General features: G+C 35.9%; 1 protein-coding gene across 3 annotated transcripts in view; it reads left to right on the plus strand.

Moving 5' to 3' along the window:
* COP1 (COP1 E3 ubiquitin ligase) overlaps window positions 1–19,308 on the plus strand; it is a 242,286-nt gene that overhangs the window by 23,852 nt on the left and 199,126 nt on the right. For 2 of the 3 annotated variants that reach the window (XM_058540005.1, XM_058540003.1), the window contains exons 2-5: window positions 2,364–2,423; window positions 8,739–8,836; window positions 15,632–15,708; window positions 16,401–16,520. In XM_058540005.1, the coding sequence (XP_058395988.1) occupies window positions 2,364–2,423; window positions 8,739–8,836; window positions 15,632–15,708; window positions 16,401–16,520 (355 nt within the window). The remainder of the gene's footprint in view (window positions 1–2,363; window positions 2,424–8,738; window positions 8,837–15,631; window positions 15,709–16,400; window positions 16,521–19,308) is intronic. The other variant, XM_058540004.1, reaches the window with a different exon arrangement.

Raw genomic sequence — 19,308 nt, forward strand, 5'->3', positions numbered from 1 at the left:
TTGAAAACTTATGTCCACACAAAAACCTGCACGTAGATGTTTGTAGCAGCTTTATTCATACTTGCCAAATCTTGGGAGCAACCAAGATGTGCTTCAGTAGGTGAATGGGTAAATAAATTGTGGTACATCTAGACAATGGAATATAATTCAGCACTAAAAAGAAATGAGCTGTCAAGCCGTGAAAAGACATGGAGGAACCTTAAATGCATATTACTAAGTGGAAGAAGCCAATATGAAAAGGTTATATACTCTATGATCCCAACTGTATGACATTCTGGAAAAGACAAGAACTATGGAGACCAAAAAAGATCAGTGGTTGTGGATAAAGGGAGAGAGGTGAATAGGCAGAGCACAGAGGATTTTTAGGGCAGTGAAAATAATCTGTGATATTATAATGGCAGATATATGTCATTATACTTTTGTCTAAACCCATAGAATGTACAACACGAACAGTGAACCCTAGGGTAAACTACGGACTTTGAGTGATCATGATGTGTCAATATAGGTTCTTCCTTGGTTAAAAAAAGTGCACCATTCTGGTGAGTGATGTTGATAATGGAGGAAGCTGTGCATGTTTGGGGGCAGGGGATATATGGGAAATCTCTGTACCTTCCTCTCGATTTTGTTGTAAACCTAAAACTGCTCTAAGAAAATAAAGTCTTTAAAAAGGGAGGTGGGGGCTTGATAAATGTTGCTCTGCTCTGGGTTTTGAGCCTTAAGATATCTGCCTGAGCACCCAGTGACCAACTGTGCCTGTGAAATAAAATCTGTCCATCCCAGATTTGCTCTTCAGCATCCTTCAGCCACAAACTGGGATCACCGAGCAGCCTGCACAGCTCATCCACGTGCTCTCAGGAGGGACCCCGAGCCCTGCTTCCTTAACTCCATCAAGCAGGAGCAAGATGGACTTGGTGTCAAAAGAAAAGTTACTGAATCCCCACATTTAGGAGACTTTTTGTTCTTCTCAGTGTAGCAAAGGGAAAGGTGACAAAACCCACGCAGTCTAAGCCAACACACTATATGTGGTGAAACTCTGAGCTTGTGTGACTTTGAGATTTTATAACTTTTTTATAACCTCACATTGTTTTTTTTTTTTTTTTTTTTTTTTTGACTGAGGAAGATTCGCCCTAACATCTGTGCCAGTCTTCCTCTGTTTTGTATATTGGTCACCACCACAGCATGGCTGCCAGCAAGTGGTATATAACCTTATATTCTAAGATAGTATTTATGCCCAGGAAATTTTTCTTGAAGGAGTGGGTGAATTTTCATTTACAGTTTAAGTGTCATGTATCACCAGTAAGGATTCAATTTGTATGCCAGTAACAGAAAACTTGGTAAGTACTGGCTTAAGCAAGTGAGGATTTACTTTTCTCATGTAATGTGAAGTCCAAGATAGGCAGTCCATGGCTGATGCAGCCGTTCAAGGATGTCATCAAGGAACCAGTGTCCTGTTTTCCTAGCGTATGGTTTTTGTTTTCATGGTCACAAGATGGCTGTTATACCTCTGGAGACTTCATCAGAGTTTTTGGAAGGAAAAAGAGGGAAAGATAAAAGGAAATCTCTTTTTACAAAGCTTTGCCTTTTCCTGGTAGAGAGTGCCCTTTTCGTTGTCCAGAACTCTTGTCATAGTTGGTATGACTTGGTATTTAACTTACAGTATCTGGAAGTAGTATAGAGTTGTGGTTAAGAACATGGACCTGAGTTTGAAAATTGGCTGTGTTACTTCCTAGCTGTGTGACTTTAACATCTCTGTGCTTCAATTTCCTCAACTATAGAATGGGTCTAGTAATCGGTACTACCAACACTGTGTTGTTGAAGAGGTTGAGTGAGTTAATATATGTCATTGTTTTAATGGATATAGTTTGTGCTATTTTAAGTATTAGCTGTTATTACCGTCTTCATTACCTAAAAGAGTTATTGAAATTGGAATTGAAAGTTTATCACACGGGAATTAATTTTCTTTGAGATAGGAAATAAAAGAGATCATTTAGATTAGCAGATCTGGGTAGGTGCTTTTGAGTACAGGGATGGTTGAAGAAGATGGTAGAACTTTCTTAGGGTCTCTCCAGATTGCCTTGCACTATTAAAAATTATGGGTGTGTTAAAGTATTGGGGCCATTTTAATTTACCCATTTAGTTCATCTTAGAGCTTGATGGCCCTTAGGGCTATCTCGAACAGATTGTTGTTTTACCAGCAATCCTTTAAAGTTCATTCAATTCAATATAAATTTCATCTCTTATTGATAGACTGTTTGAAGACTTAGCTATATATTGAAATATAATTTCGTTGGTATTGTTACTGGCCTTTTCCAATTTGTAATCTCTCAAAAAAAAGTATCAATTTTTTTCTATTTTCTTTTTAGCCCTATCTGCTTTGATATGATTGAGGAAGCGTACATGACGAAATGTGGCCACAGCTTTTGGTAAGATGATTTTATTTAGTGAAATTGTCTTTTGGTGATTTTTAACTTGTGTGTAAATGTAGCTAGTAGGAAGTTATGTTTTTTAAACTAATTTTGGTCATCTTGTAATCATATTATTTCTTTGACTGATATATCTTTACAGGTTCGACAGCTCAAGGCAGTAAGCATATAGTCGGTGCTTATTTCTGTGAAATACTTAGATTTACCATAGGCCTTACAGATGGATTTTAAAATTTCCTGGTTTATTAATTGTTAAAGAGCTTTGACTGCTATTTTAGAAAATTGGGGGGTGGGGGCTGGGTAATCAGGACCAAGCATGAAGCACCTGTGAAGCACCATTAACTCACTTTTGGGGATAGGTGTGAGGCCCAGTAAAGCAGGCTAGAAAGTCAGTGGAAAAGGATATAGAGGATTTAAAAGTGCTGTGTTCTCTTCTTCAACGCTTTGCTCGGTGTTATCTTTAGGTTATATGTCATGTTAATCTGTGTATTTTAAAAAGTTTTTAGTTGTGGTAAAATACACATAGCGTAAAGTTAACCATCTTAACCATTTTTAATTTGGGTAATGTTAAGTATGTTCACATTGTTGTGCAGTCAATCTCCAGAACTTTTTCATTTTACAAAACTGAAAGTCTTATATCCGTTAAACGACAGCTCCGTATTTCCTCCACCCCGAAGTCAGCCATCGTTCTACTTGCTGTTTCTGTGAATTTGACTGTTCTAGATAACCTCAAATAAGTGGGATCAAACAGTATTTGTCTTTTTGTGACTGGCTTATTTCACTTAGCATAATGTCCTCCCGATTCATCCACATTGTAGCATGTGTCAAAATTTCCTTCCTTTTTAAGGCTGAATAATATTCCATTGCATGTATATATTTTATCCATTCATCTGTTGATAGACACTTGTGTTGCTTTTACCTCTTAACTGTTGTTAATAATGCTGCTTTGAACATTGGTGTGTAAATATCTGCTTGAGACCCTGCTTTCAGTTCGTTTGGCTATATACCCGGAAGTGGAATTGCTGGATCAAATGGTAATTCTATGTTTAATTTTTTGAGGAGTTGAGAAATCGCCATGCTGTTTTCCACAGTGGCTATACCATTTTACATTCCCACCAACAGTGCACAAGAGTTCCAATTTTTCCACACCCTCGCCAACACTTATTTTCTGTTTTATTTTTAATGGTAGCCACTCTAATGGGTATGTAATCTGTGTACATTTAATTCCTTTTGTTTGTTCATTTATTTATTTTTTGATTGGGGATAGTATATTCTACTTGCAATCAGTCATCTCCGTAAATTATTTACACTGTTGGTATATTATTTTAGCCTTAGTATTTCTGTTGTGTTCTAATAGTCCTTATATTCTAATTCATGTTGAAGTAATACCCATAATTTTATACTGAAGTTGAATAGTTGAAAATGACATCTGGTAGGTTGATATCCATTAGTTAGGAAGAGTACTGGGTGTTATCACCAGTCTGTAAATCCTTTAGTTTGATCTGGAGTGTGATGCTTCATTGATAGGTGTACCCAATCTGCCAGTCATTTGAAAAGAAGTTTAGAATAAAAATAGCTTTCTTAGCTTGCATTGTTTATGTTCTTGATTAAAATAAAAGTTATTAAAGTCATAAGAGCAATGTATATACTCTTGGCCTCAAAAACGACTTTTCTTGTACAGAAAGATGTAGTGTGAAATGTAAATGTCTTCCTTCCCCTAGCCCTTCTTGTCCACCTCCTCAAAGGTTATGACTGGTAAGGAATGATAGGGTAACCTATCCTTCCTACTCCTTCATCTCCTTTTCTTTCACAGATTTGAAGGTGTTGGAATGTGAAACATAAAGTGAGGTTTTAATTTTTCCTCACTGCCTCCAATTTATATATTCTAACTTCTCTATTCACTGTGGCATTTAAAAAAAAGGTGCTGAAGAATCTGCTGAATCAGTTGAATAATCTTGCTTCACTATATTATGAAGTGTCATAAATTACTGATTGACTTTATAACTAGACAGGCCTGGCCTTTTCAATGAGTCCTATAATCTTAATGGTATGTCTTTAGGTCATTGTTGGAAAGCTCCATTGATTTCTTAAATACTTTTTTTTTCTTCAAATAAAAATAGTTTAAGCTTAGATCCTTGTTACAATTCCAGTTATTCTGTTACACCCTGATGTGAATGTGTTTTAAAATCCATACCAGAGAGCAGGTTTTGGTAGGATAGGGACTATAACGTTGGCAGGAGCTAATAAACCTGGAGGCTGGCAGTCCCATTGTCAGGCTTGCTAGTTGTTTAAAGCGAAAGCTCATAATTATTTACTCTATCCTACCGTGAGGACTGTGGAATTTCAGTCGTTAACAAAATAGCCTATTGAATCAACTCTTTGCTAACTTGCATCCTGGCTGATAATCTGGAGCCAAGCAATATACCACTTCAAGGCTCTATCCAAATTATTAACACTAAATCAAATTGGATCACATCAACTATTTATCCCTTGTCCCACTTATAAATGGTAAGTCTTTTCTAGTAACAAGTTGGAGACAATATAGCAGGAACTACTTTCAATTTATTTGTTCCCATTTGACAGTGAACCTACTATTAGCTGTAGTCTAACTGAAACTCAATGATGTAATAAAAAATCTAGCTTCTATATGATATAGAGATAAGGTTTGCTCTTTTCTTTTTGCCCCTTGGCTGCCTCCAGCTTGTCCCCTGCATCTTGCTTCTCAGACCTCATGTTTACCAAGCCCTGATTTATTATCTTGCTTTATTACAAATTAATTAGCATTAACAGAGTCCCTCAGCGTTGTTGTCTCCCAGCATATCTGTGATCAGCCTGGGTGTCAGCTTGCCTTTTGGGACTTTTGACTAAATCCATCATCATGCACCTTGCTATTAGTCTTTATACCTGCTTATTATAGATGACCACTGGTACTGATTTATCTTGCTATTCTTACTATAGTCCCTTCTTTTTTGAGAATTTTCTGATTATTTAAGTTTTCTATATGTATACACTCATCCTTGTTTACACAGACATAAGAAGATATTTATATTTTGTAGGTATACTTAGAAGAAACAGAGCAACCATATACATCTATAGAGAAATATTCATTTTTTCTTATCAGATATACACTTAATAGAGGACACAGGCACCCATTTATGTCAGCACACTGTGGTACTCAGTAATTTTTTACAAAGTTGCAGTGTGATTAGCTATTGAAAACTTCTGAGGCAGATGCAAGATATATATCCCTCTTATCTCTTTATGCCCGTCTATTTTGATCACTAGTATAAGCGCATATCCTTCTTTTGGAATCCAAAGCATTGTGTCTGGGCAGGTGATGGTCAAGTAGGTTAGATGAATGAGAATGAATTAGAGTTAATGTGGTAAGAAATGTTGGGATTTTCTAGCAGCATTTTATATGACCCAGAGGGCAGCAAAAGTATGTTTCTCTTTTGGTTGTATATATTTTTTCATGCATTCAACATTTATTGAGTTCTAACTTTTTAACAAAATATTGTGCTAGACATTGAGGGTACAGAGATGAGTTAAACAAATCCCTGCTTTTAATGAGCAAACAGAAGAGGGGCTGACAGACAAGATAGTTACTGTTTTTCAAACTAGGGCAGGTCCACCTTGGGGTGGTAGTGAGATAGTAGATGCTGTAAGATAAACTTGATGCATCTTGTTGTCACTTTAATTTTACACAGTGGTGTGTAATTTGATGCATTTTAATTTTATAGTATAGATGGATATTATCTAGTGCATTGCAGAAAGTCACTTGAACTTTTGTTCCTGAGGACAGTTCCTTCTGGCTGTGTCCCAGACTTTTTTTTTCTTCTGGGTATTGAGGTAGTAAGCCTGCTGACAAAGGATATGATTAGGATGCTGAAGAAAGGAGAGGAGGATGTTCTACTGGATTCTGGGATAATTTCTTATATATTGACCGACTTTTTCTCTGGCTGAACAACTTAGCTTGTTCTTATTTTCATATTATTTGCTCATTTTCTAATTACTGTTTCTTTACAAAAGTCATTTGCTAAAATCCAGAATGTCCTTCTGCTTGTCTGTCAGCTTCTGTCTCCCATCTTTAATAACCTTTCCAGGTTCTCTCCTTCATCACTTGCTTTATTTGAACTTGCAGATTTTTTCAATGGTTAAATCTTGTCGTGTGGAAATATTTTCTGGTAATAAGTCATTTCCTTTTTTCCTAAGCAGACTATAAATGTTTCCATGTTGGGGCACTTTATCTATTGTATTTGTATATCTACTTTATGCTTCTCCCTTGCAATAAAAATGAAAACAAAAATATTTATTATGTTATTTCCTACATTGAAATTTTCATGTAGGAAATTTCCTGTTAGGTATGGAGCCTATCTTGTGGTAATATGGTGGTCCTAGCCTTGTCATAGTTGTAGGAGGTGATGATATGGTTTCTGGAACACTGTGCAAGTCATTTGCTCAGTATATATTTGAGTACCTATTATGTGCCAGGCATTTATTCTCATCTTTAGGCTGCTGTGCTGTGCCAAAGACCACTGCTACATTGGTTCACTGTAATGTCCTCTTTTTTTTTTTTTGGTGAGGGGTTGAGGAAGATTAGCCCTGAGCTAACATCTGTTGCCAGTCCTCCTCTTTTTGCTGAAGAAGATTGGCCCTGGGCTCACATCCATGCCCATCTTCCTCTACTTTATATGTGGGATGCCTGCCACAGCATGGCTTGATAAGCAGTCTATAGGTCTGTGCCTGGGGTCCGAACCTGTGAATCCTGGGCCGCCGAAGTGGAGCACGTGAACTTAACCACTGTGCCACTGGGCCTGCCCTAATAATGTCCTCCTTTTTGCTTATCTTGAATAGTAACAAATGTGAGATGAGAAAGTAGTTGATAACCATAACAGAGAAACTTGATGGATGTAGGTTTTGTTTTGATAAAGTGGAGGGAAGTAGGTAGATATAAAAATCAGCTTTAGTTTATAAAGATAAAGTAAATTTGTTATAATTTGGAGACAGAATGAAAGAGGCGCTGTCTTTTTAGAAATCATCTTTATAAATCACCCTTGTAGTTTCTTAGAAATATTTTTTTTTTCTGATTGTTAGGAGCAATACACGTGTACTATAGAAACTTATAGGCGTGTACAAAGAAAAAGTTTCCCATGATTATACGGCTCAGAGACATATACTGTTAACATTATGGTAAATGTCTTTTTTGGTTTATTTTAAATGTACACATACGTGACTTTTTAAAGCAGAAATGGTATTATACTGTATCCACTGTGTTAGAGATTGTCATTTTTATTCAGTAATATTGTAGTGATTTTTTTTGTAATGCCAATTTGATATTTCTCTGTTTTAGTTGAACAATGTTTTAAAAGTTTTTTATTATAATACATAATTGTAAAAAATCAGAGATTACAGAAATATATAATATAAGAAAGGAAAAATTTCTTGTAATCATATTTCTCCAGCTATAGCTATTAATAGTTACTAGATTATTTTTCATGGCATATTACAATATGATTTTTATTGGCTGTATACATTGCATTGGATTGATGTTTATTTAGTCAATTTCCTAGTGTTTTGGTTGCTTCTCATTTATTTTGTTATTTACAGATAACCTTGAATTGAACACCTCTCTACATATATGTCTCTGCTTATTTCCTTAGGATAAATTCCCAGAAGTGACTACATAAAAGGGGATGCACAGTCTTAAGTTTTTCTGTACCACTTGCCTTCTAGAAAAGTTGTGGCAGTTACATTTCCTGTAGCAGCACATGAGATTGTTCATATTCACATGTACTCCTTGACTTGGAGAGTATTTTCTTTATTTTTCCATTCTGATTGGTAAAAACTAGTATATAATTTTAAATCAGTTTTTCCTCTTAGTGAAAGTGATGATTTTCTGATGCTTTATTGACTAATTTTTGTCTTGTTGATTTTTCTCTTTTTCTCTTATTTTCTTTTTTTATTTGAGTGAACTCTTTGTATTAAGGATATCAGCACTCCAAGAACATGAATAGTCTGTTTGCTTAACTAAATCATAGGCGTTTGCTTTTCTTGGTGGTATTATGTACTATTTAAATTGCATAAACTTAGTACATTTTTAAAAATTTTATGTTGAGTAGACTTGCTATTCTAGTTTAAAATGCCGTATGTATCTTCTTTATGATGTAAAAATATTAAGCTGAAATAAATTTGATAACTGTTAGATTACTTATGTTGAAAGTGAGAAATAGAAGACTGATAGGTGTTATTTTTTGACCAGCTTATTGATTTATCACGGATTTAATCAAACCTATTTTATTTTTTCTCTGCTAATAGCTACAAGTGTATTCATCAGAGTTTGGAGGATAATAATAGATGTCCCAAGTGTAACTATGTTGTGGATAATATTGACCATCTGTATCCTAATTTCTTGGGTGAGTCTTTGGAATGATTTTTTATTTTTTTTAAATATTCTGTCCCCAAAAGTGTGTGCTATCACTAATTTTTTCAGAAAACACAGGTTAGAGGTAAGCAGATCTCTTTCTCCTCCTCACCAGGGTGCTTTCCTTAATCTTCCCTGGGTTGTGACATAGATCCCATACCTTATGTTGTTAGTATCATATCATTATTTTTAAGGTGCATAAAAAAAAGTTGACTGACACAACTCGTAGATTCTTACGTAGATGGCTGGATAGAATGTGAGGTTGAAGGAGAATGCCAGAGGTCCAGAATACCTGTCTCTTTATACAGTGTTGTACATTCCTGCTATTTCTGCTTCTGGGCAGAAGTGAGAAACAACGGAGGAAAGGGTTAATGGAGAGGAAGAAGGGGGACAAAAGCCTTGGGTATGAGGATTCTTGGATAGGGGAGGAGAGTCTGTGACCTGGGGATACTATCGAAACAGGAACTAAGGAAGGAAGACATGGATATAGAACTACTGAGAGAGGAATGGTAACTGGAGAAGAGAGACACAAATAGGGAAATTTTAAGGTAAATGGTAAATGGTTGGAAAGAATATGTAGTCAGAGACCAATTGTGAATATCTAAAATTCTACCTGTTAAAAAGCCTCAGATATGGTGGGAAATCTTTAGTCTGATTTTTCAGGAATGAAGATTAATTTTCCAAAGATTAATTTTCAGATATGGGTAGGTATGAAGTAGGACACTGTTGGGTATGTATATCAAAAAAGTTAATTCTTCCTTCTGAAGAGTAACATACTCAGAGTTAGGGTGTGATGTCTAATTGTATATTAGATTCTGACCTGCCAGTGCTTTGGTTGCAGTTTGATTTTGCTTAGCTGTAGCTCATATGGTGGTTTATAATAAATCCTGAATTGGAACCTTTTGAGCTTTCCTTTTTACCTCTGCTCTAAAATTACATTGGCTGCAATCCTTGTTTTCTCTTTCACTCTTCACTACAATCCAGTATCTTTTCATGAAGGGAAATTACTGGATGATTACAAGGCAGAAAGGGACCCTGAAGGAAACATTTTGAAGATTTTCTGTTGGAATACTAAGTTCTTCTAGGTAGATAAAATCTTACAGCAAACTTGGAGAAGGAACTTAGGAAAAGAAGAAATACTGAGTGATATAATAGTCTGCAGAACTGGACTTCATGGGCTAAGTTAGGTAAAAGGGAAACCAAAGTCCTGCAAAGAAGAATCCTTTGTCAGTAATTGTCTGTGAACTTGCAAACATGGATTGATTGATGCTGCTTTATGGCCTCTGGAATCACTTTTCTATCAGTTGTTGTAACGTTGGGAAACTGCTTCTTCTTTTGGAATAAATACAGAAAGAAATCTAATGTTCTGAAGATTTTGGTATTTCAAAATTTTCAGGCAATATTCCTTAATGAGTCCATAAGTTAGAAATTCCATTATATGAATTTCTAAATAGTGAGAGAGAGAGCACTATATACTAGTATGGAAGGAATGTAAGAATGTAGTACTGTTTAAGTTGGAAAGTGATTTCATATATTGTATATTCTCAAATATATGTATGCAGTGAATAGTGAAATCACAATTTACTGATTTTCTGAGCTAGAAGTTATCTTGGCGATGATCTTGTCTTTAACCTTCTCTTTTCATGGATAAAAAATTTAGGTTTTGGGTAATTGGAATGTAAGTATTTTATGCTAATATTTGAAGTCTTTTAATTATAATGCAGCTTCCAATGTGATTATATATGTCAGCCATGGAAATAACATTTCCTCCTGATGTATCTGTTTTCTGTTTTTCTGCCCGTCACACCTTCCAGTCTTTGCCTTTGTACAGTGATGGTCAAATCCTTAGGTTCCTACACTAGGAAGATAGAGATTATGTCTCCAGTGCACTCAGGATGCCACTGAGATCTCTTGCCGAAAGTGGAGCACCACTTGTTTTTTCCTATGCTGAAAAAAACTCTTCAAAGTTGTTTCCATTGCTTTGGCTTGAGATTACATGATTTGTATAGTGCCTGCAGTTCTTGGTTGGGTTAAGAAGACCTTGAGCCTTTTAATGTAATTTCAGATTTCCTCTTGAGCATGGGAAAGTGAGTATATGCTATATGATTCTGAAGTATTCTAGGTAAACTTGCACCTTTTTTATTGATAGGTTAGGACTCTTCACTTTTAATGCTGTACATTTATCTGAGTCATGGATAGAGGACTGGGCTACACATTTTCTATAGCAGTGGTCTTCAAACCTTTTTGCTTGGGTGACCCATATAAAAATTCTGAAAAATGATGTACTTCCTCACACATTGATGCCACATTTTAAATTAGCATCCAGAATTTTTCCTTGTAAGTTTAAGTGGTTGTAAAGGATGTAATTTTAGGAGTATTGTAAATATGGTTATTTAAAAATAAAACTTTTGGGCCGGCCCCGTGGCTTAGCGGTTAAGTGTGTGTGCTCCACTACTGGCAGCCCAGGTTCGGATCCCGGGCACACACCGACACACCGCTTCTTGAGGCCGTGTCCCACATACAGCAACTAGATGGATGTGCAACTATGAGATACAACTATCTACTGGGGCTTTGGGGAAAAAAAAAGGAGGAGGATTGGCAATAGATGTTAGCTCAGAGCCAGTCTTCCTCAGCAAAAAGAGGAGGATTAGCATGGATGTTAGCTCAGGGCTGATCTTCCTCAAAAAAAATAAAATAAAATAAAAAAAAATAAAACTTTTATCTCTTTAAAATGAATTCATTGGAATCTAAATATCATAGTGATTTGATACTTATTGATTTGAAAATGGACATTTTTCATTAAGGAGAAATTTCATTCATCCCTTTTCTCTTTGAACTTCTAAATAAATTACGTCACCCACATAATTTTATCCTTATATGATTTATTTACATGCTTCAAATTCTTTTTGATCTATCTGTAATACTTTTCTGTAACAGAAATGTATGTAATGACAGACTTAGAAGTTTCTTTTGAGTGTAATTTTCTGTTAAGTATTTAAAAATTGTTAAATATTTTTTCTGGGTTCTTGCAATTATTGGTAGTATGCAATTGATCAAACAAATATTTATAAACTTTATAAAGTATTAGACATAAAAATTTAGAAAATGTGCTGCTTAATATTGGATGATGCCCTTCTCAATTAGTTCCATTGCCATTGATTGTTATTACTAGGATAAGGATTCAGTTTCATTTGTCTTCTTTTTATTTATTTATTTACTTAGGATCATTACAGATTTTTAAATTGAGATATAGTTGACTTATAACCTTGTGTAAGTTTGATTTTATCTTTTTCTTTTTAAAAGTGTAAGTCTTGAGAAACTTTGCTTACATAAATAAGTTGATTGGGATTTAAGGAATTTTGCAACTGAGTCACTCAGTTCTTCGACCTCCTTCTGAATTATGTGCTTAAAAAAAAAGCACTTACTGATTTGTTGTTAAAAAAAAAAAAAAAAAAAAATCTGGGGCCGGCCCGGTGGCGCAAGCGGTTAAGTGCGCGCGCTCCGCTGCGGCGGCCCGGGGTTCGCTGGTTCGGATCCCGGGCGCGCACCGACGCACTGCTTGGTAAGCCATGCTGTGGCGGCGTCCCATATAAAGTGGAGGAGGATGGGCACAGATGTTAGCCCAGGGCCGTCTTCCTCAGCAAAAAAAAAAAAAAAAAAAAGGAGGAGGATTGGCGGATGTTAGCTCAGGGCTGATCTCCTCACAAAAAAAAAAAAAAAAAAAAAAAAAAAATAATGCCCTATTAGTTAACAAGTCAAATATTTTCTTCAGTTTTAATGAAAGCAAAGAGTTGGAAGCCATGCACTCAAAAAGGATTTGGTTTTACAGTCATTAGAGTTATACACTGTTTTGTCAAGACAGATATTTTGATTTTTCCTTTTCTGCCCAAGAACTACACTACATTCCCTTCTTCTGACTGCCCTTTCCTCATCTCTTCCTCTACCTTCTATGGCATTCTTTTTCATTCCACCCTCCCCCACCAGTGGCACACACTCACTCTTCTCCTTTCCATTCTCCTTGGTCTTGAGAGCTGTCTTTCTCTTGCTCCTGATCCCGGAAGGCTCAGATAGGGTGAGGGGGTGTGTCCCCCGCCCCTGCCTTCTGCAGTTGCTCTCCTCCACTCCTGCCAAGCCTTGCTCTCTGGCTCTCCCTGTCCCTTTATGTTGTGAGATCTCTCTCTAGCTGCCTCTGTTTCTCTCTAGCAGTCTCTTTTCTAGGTTTCTTTGTCTATTTATAAAATTTGTAAATTGAATTTTCTTATCTCCCTAGTGAATGATGCTCTTACTCTTTAATGTAAAGGACAACATGCATGCAGAGTTTAAAATCTCTGTTTAAAAAAATAGTAGCTAATGCACATAACATCCTTACTACCCCCAGGCACTGTTGTGTTTGATGTATGTTAACTCGTTTAATTTTCAGCCCTATGAAATAGGTGCTCTTGTTGTCATCCTCATTCCTCAGGTGAGGATACTAAGGCACAGAGAAGTTGAGTAATTTGCGTAACGTTATATAGCCAGTAAGTGACGGAATTGGGATTAGGTCCTAAGTAGTCTAGCTCAAGATCATGTGCTTTTACTCTACTGTCCTGCCTCTGAAAAGACAGTTACTAGAATGGAATCTTTAGCGGTAGAAATGCATTGTTTATTCTTAGCACTATGGCTGTTATCAGGATCTAGAGAAGTATAATTATGGATATGGAATGTCTTTCAGGTTCAGTGGTATATGAGACTTCTCAGTAAAATGCAATGTGGTATACATATATAAGATATTACAATTATTTGTCACAATTTTTCTGTAGGTGGTTAATTCTGTAACTGAAACATTAGACTCTTATTCACATACTCCTCTTTATTCCCTCTACATTATTTCAAGCTCTTTTCCTTTATCTTCTGGATTATAATAACTTTGCTTGTGAGATACGTACCAGGCTTTTCAGAATCAGGCTCCATTTCCAGCCTTAGTTCTTAGCCCCTGTTAATCATTAACAAAATCACTGACCTTGTATTTCAGCCATATTGATTTTAAATCATCTTATCTCTTGCTGTTTCATGCCTTTACCCCCCAACCCCCACACACACCCTTATCTGAATTCTTTTCCACTTCTCTTTCTGTTTAGTGAATCTGTGTGCCTGTTATGGCAATTCTCATGTCACCTTCTATGTGAAGCCTGCTCCTTAACATTTTGATTGCTCTTTGTCTTATCTTTTTTGTAAATCTATTTCAATGATATTATCGTCACATCATATTATTACTACATCATATATATTTGTCTTCCTGCTCTGAGTTGCTTGAGTCTTTCTTAGACTGAGTCTTATCTTTGAAGCTTGGATCCCTAGTGTGGGCTTGGTACGTCTCTGGTTTGTTTGAAAATGTTTATAGTTGGATTGTGATATATAGTGGAAAATATTAAATAGTTGGGTTTGTATCCTAAGTCTGTCTTGTATTATATGTCACCGTAACTTCCTTATGCTCTAATATTCCTTCATCTCTAAAGTGGGGAGAATAATCCATAGGATAATGTCTATAAATTAAAGTGCCTACCTAGCCTACTGCTAGTTTCCCTTTTCTTTATCAGTTGTTTTTTTTGGTATCATTTGGCTGTTAAAGACAGAGAAATCCAGTTAAAAATGGCTTCAGTAGGGGCCGGCCCAGTGGGGTAGTGGTTAAGTTTGCATGCTCCGCTTCTGGTGGCCCGGGGTTCACAGGTCCAGATCCCAGGTGTGGACCTTCGTGCTGTTTATCAAACCGTGATGTGGCAGGCGTCCCACATAAAGTAGAGGAAGATGGGCACAGGTGTTAGCCCAGGGCCAATCTTCCTCAGCAAAAAAGAGGAGGATTGGCAACAGGTGTAAGCTCAGGGCTAATCTTCCTCACACACAAAAAATGGCTTAAACATTAAGGAAAATGTATTGATTCACACAAAAAGAATTTCTAGAACTAGTTAATTCAATGGTTCAGTGATAGTATTAAGTTCTTTCCATCTTTCTGGTCCTCCATCCTCAGCATATGCTTTGGTCCTTTGGCTAGCTCCCCTCAAGATTGCAAAATGGCTCTAATCAGTTCCAGATATCATCCCTTAATGAAGGCATGGAAAGAATTTGTTTTCCTCCTGTCCTTCTCTTTCTGAAAGACAGTATACCCTCATTGGTCAAAACTAGGTCACATACTTAACCCCACGTCAATCACTGGCAAGGGTATGAATGACTAGATTGGCTTTGGTTAGTTAAGAATCGTACTGTGGGGCTGCAGAGGGATCTAGCCTCTCTGAAAGTATGTGGCAAAATGACACTTGGAAAAAAAATCATGTTACCATTAAAAATAGAAAAAGAGTAGGATGGTTTTTGGATAGGTAACTGACGGTGTCTGCCATGATATTTATAGAAAAGTCACAAAAAAAAAAGAACAACAAATAAAAATCTTTAGTGCCTACTTCATAGAATCTACTAGTTACCATGTAAAGCATGGGACAGGCTTACACAGTGAAGAATTGTCTCTCTCCAGGTGCCAATAGTGTCCTCATTGAGACATGTAAGAGAAAGTACAGACTCTGAAGAATTCTCCTCCTGTAGTAATAGTAGTAGTAATAATAGCAGTCGTAGTAGTAATAACTGTGGCATAATTGTTTCTAATTTGAAATAAAATAAAAACCTAGCATTTTCTGCTTAGCATCTTTTAATTTGGGGGCTTTTTAAAGTTAAAGTAGTATCCATCTAAACAGAACAGTTAAATGATACATTTAACCAAAATACGAATTATATGTGCTTGTTGTTTTGTTTCTGTTTTCAGTGAATGAGCTCATTCTCAAACAGAAGCAAAGATTTGAGGAAAAGAGGTTCAAATTGGACCACTCAGTGAGTAGCACCGTATGTTTCAACTCTTATTACTTTTTTTAATAAATTTCAATTTGTTGTTTTTATTGGTTTAATGTTAGATATTAAAGGTTAGTATATTATTCATTTTTTAAAGGAGATTTGTTTACAATTGTTCTATTCAATAAAGAACTTTCTTAACTGCGTTGTCTAAAATTTACTCTAGTGATCATCTTTTGAAAGGTCTGGTGGGATCATATTGAGTCAGAGTTGGCTTGTAATACATGACATTTGAAGGATTATATGGCAGGATGAAACTATGGGTGGTAATTTGGAGAAACTATTGCAAGATTCTCAGTTTCTAAGAGGATTAGCCCCAAATTATTGATGCAAATGAGCTTAAATTAATACCTTAATTTATAATAATAAATAAGTTAATAAATAATAATAAATAATAAATTAATAAATCCAGGCATTTATTTTGTAGGGAATTATACCTTCTGAGATGCTGACTTAACATTTTTCTTTCATATCTGTTATCTAAATTCATTTAAGGGAGAAATAGTGTTTAAATTATAATTACAAGGCAGTGGGGAGCTACTAGCTGGGAAGGAGCAGATTAGAACATTGTAGTATATTTTTGATATCTATGTAATAAACATATTGGAAAATAGCAGTTAAACGTTTGTTTTAGACACTCTAAAACAATCTTTTTAGGAAGTTGTATTTCTTTTCTTCATTTTTAGAATGGCCACAGGTGGCAAATATTTCAGGATTTGTTGGGAACTGACCAAGATAACCTTGATTTGGCCAACGTCAACCTCATGTTGGAGTTACTAGTGCAGAAGAAGAAACAACTGGAAGCAGTAAGTGGCAGCTGCACTTTAAAAAATTTTGTTTTAAATGTTGCTGTTTGTTGCATTGAAAAAGATCTAGAAATGTTTAAAAATAATAGGGTAGTGTCACTCAATCCATCCAGTTTTATTCAGCAAGAAACATCTGCAAGGTATCACTTCTAACAGATTCCCCTTTTCCAAGTAAAAGAAAGGATAAATTCCTTATAATATAACTTAGTTGCAATGGCCAGTTTGTATTAACAAAAGCTGAGTCTTAAGAAAGATCATGAGAGGGGCCGGCCCAGTGGCACAAGTGGTTAAGTGCACGTGCTCCGCTGCAGCGGCCTGGGGTTCGCCGGTTTGGATCCCGGGCGTGCACCGACACACCGCTTGTCAAGCCATGCTGTGGCGGCGTCCCATATAAAGGAGAGGAAGGTGGGCATGGATGTTAGCCCAGGGCCAGTCTTCCTCAGCAAAAAAAAAAAAAAGGAGGATTGGCAGATGTTAGCTTAGGGCCGATCTTCCTCGCAAAAAAAAAAAACATGAGAAAGTACAGTTTCATTTTAATAGGGAACAATTATATTGGTCATTTTTCTTCTAATGAATATTTTCCTTGCCAAATCTTCCCTCTTCACATATGAAATCTGGAGGAGAAAATAGAGATTATTTTTATCTACATAAAATCTTTCCAGCAGGTGTCCGTTGGCAGCAGCAGTAGTCTGTGTCTTAACTAAGGGCATTTAGAAAGATGGGAACTGGAACTAAATATATCCTTTTTCATGTAATGAAATTATAATTAAATGTAAATAAATGTAAAATTGCATTTATTTCATGTAAATAAATGTAAAAAATGTAAAATGTGAATTTGTATTAATCAAGAATATGAATTCATTATAAGCAATACACACCTAGTGTAAGCAAATACGCACTCTGACCTAGCTTAACAAAAGGAGTATTTATTGACAGGATAAGGGAGTGAGTGGCTCACATATATAAAAAGAAAGAGCTTAACAACCAAATATTGGGAAGATTGGAACCATGGCTTCCCTGGAGACGATAAGGAAATAAGATCAGGCACTTGAATGTTGTTGGGAATCTTTCTTTTGTGCTTCTTGTGTCAGTTTCTTTGGGACCAGTCTGATTTTCTTTTTGCAGATTTTTATCACTTGGTGGATAATGTGCTCACTTGCACTTCCTCATTTATGTTTATGTCTTTTGATAAAAGAAGAAAAGGAGCTTTGTTTTCCAACTTTAGTTTATAAAATTCTGTCGCTGGATTCTGATTAACATAGCTTAGACCTGGATCTCATCTAATAAAATGGGAATCTTTTAGTAGGAGAGAGGAGTAGCTGAGGGTGAGCTGACCAGAATGAGTCTCTCATGCTATATCTTTTTGTGAGGCAGAGTTTGTGGGAAATTCTCCTTTGTTTTTTTGGGGAAGGGCTTTATTCTTTTATTTATTATTTTCTTTCAGTTTTATGGAGATGTAATTGACATACAGCACTGTACACATTTAAGGTGTACAGCATAATGACTTGACATACATATATTGTGAAATAATTACTGCAGCAAGTTTAGTTAACATCTATTATCTCATATAGATGAAAGAAAAAAAATGTTTTTTCCTTGTGATGAGAACTTTTAGGATTTATCCTTTTAGCAACTTGTAAATATATCATCCATAGTGTTAACTATAGTCATCATATTGTACATTACGTCCTCAGTACTTATTTATATTATAACTGGAAGTTTGTACCCTTTGACCACCTTCATCCAGTTCCCCCACCCTCTGCTTCTAGTATCCACAAATCTGATCTCTTTTTCTGTGAGTTTGGTGTGTGTTATTTATTTTTTTTAAGATTTCGTATGTTAAGTGAGATCATACAGCACTTGTCTTTCTTTGACTTATTTCACTTAGCATAATGCCCTCAAGGTCCATCCGTGTTGTCACAAATGGCAGGATTTCCTTCCTTTTTATGGCTGAATAGTATTCCATTGTGTATATATACCACATCTTTATCCATTTATTCATTGAGAGACACTTAGATTGCTTCTTTGTTTTGAATGTTGTAAATAGTGCTGCATTGAACAGGGGAGTCCAGCTGTCTCTTCAGCATAGTGGTTTAGTTTCCTTTGGATATGGATATATACCCAGAAATGAGATTGCTGGATCATATGGTAGTTCTATTTTTAATTTTTTGAGGAGCCTTCATATTGTTTTCCACAGTGGCTGTACCAATTTACATTCCTACCAAGAGTACACAAAGGTTCCCTTTTCTCCACATCCCCACCAGCATTTATTATCTCTTGTCTTTTTGATAATAGCCATTCTAACAGGTGTGAGGTGCTATCTCATTGTAGTTTTGATTTGCATTTCCTTAATGATTTGTGATGTTGAGCACCTTTTCATGTACCTTTTGGCCATCTGAATGTCTTCTATGGAAAAATGTCTATACAGGTCCTTTGCCCATTTTTTAATTGGATTTTTTTTTTTTTTTTTTTTTTTGCTATTGAGTTATATGAGTTCTTTATATTTTTGGATATTAACCCCTTATCAGATATATGATCTGCACATGTTTTCTCCCATTCTCTAGGTTGCCTTTTCATTTTGTTGATGGTTGCCTTTGTTGTGCAGAGCTTTTTAGTTTGATGTAATCCCACTTGTTTATTTTTGATTTTGTTCCTTATGCTTTAGGTGTCATATCCCAAAAATCGTTGCCAAAACTCTCCTATGGTTTTAAACACAGTTTTTTATTAGCATCTACTATGTGCTAGGTGTTATGTTAAGGGCTGTGTAAAAGACAGACAGGATTCTGCT

The sequence above is a fragment of the Diceros bicornis genome, chromosome 4 (genome assembly GCF_020826845.1).
Source record: "Diceros bicornis minor isolate mBicDic1 chromosome 4, mDicBic1.mat.cur, whole genome shotgun sequence".
NCBI lineage: Eukaryota > Metazoa > Chordata > Mammalia > Perissodactyla > Rhinocerotidae > Diceros > Diceros bicornis.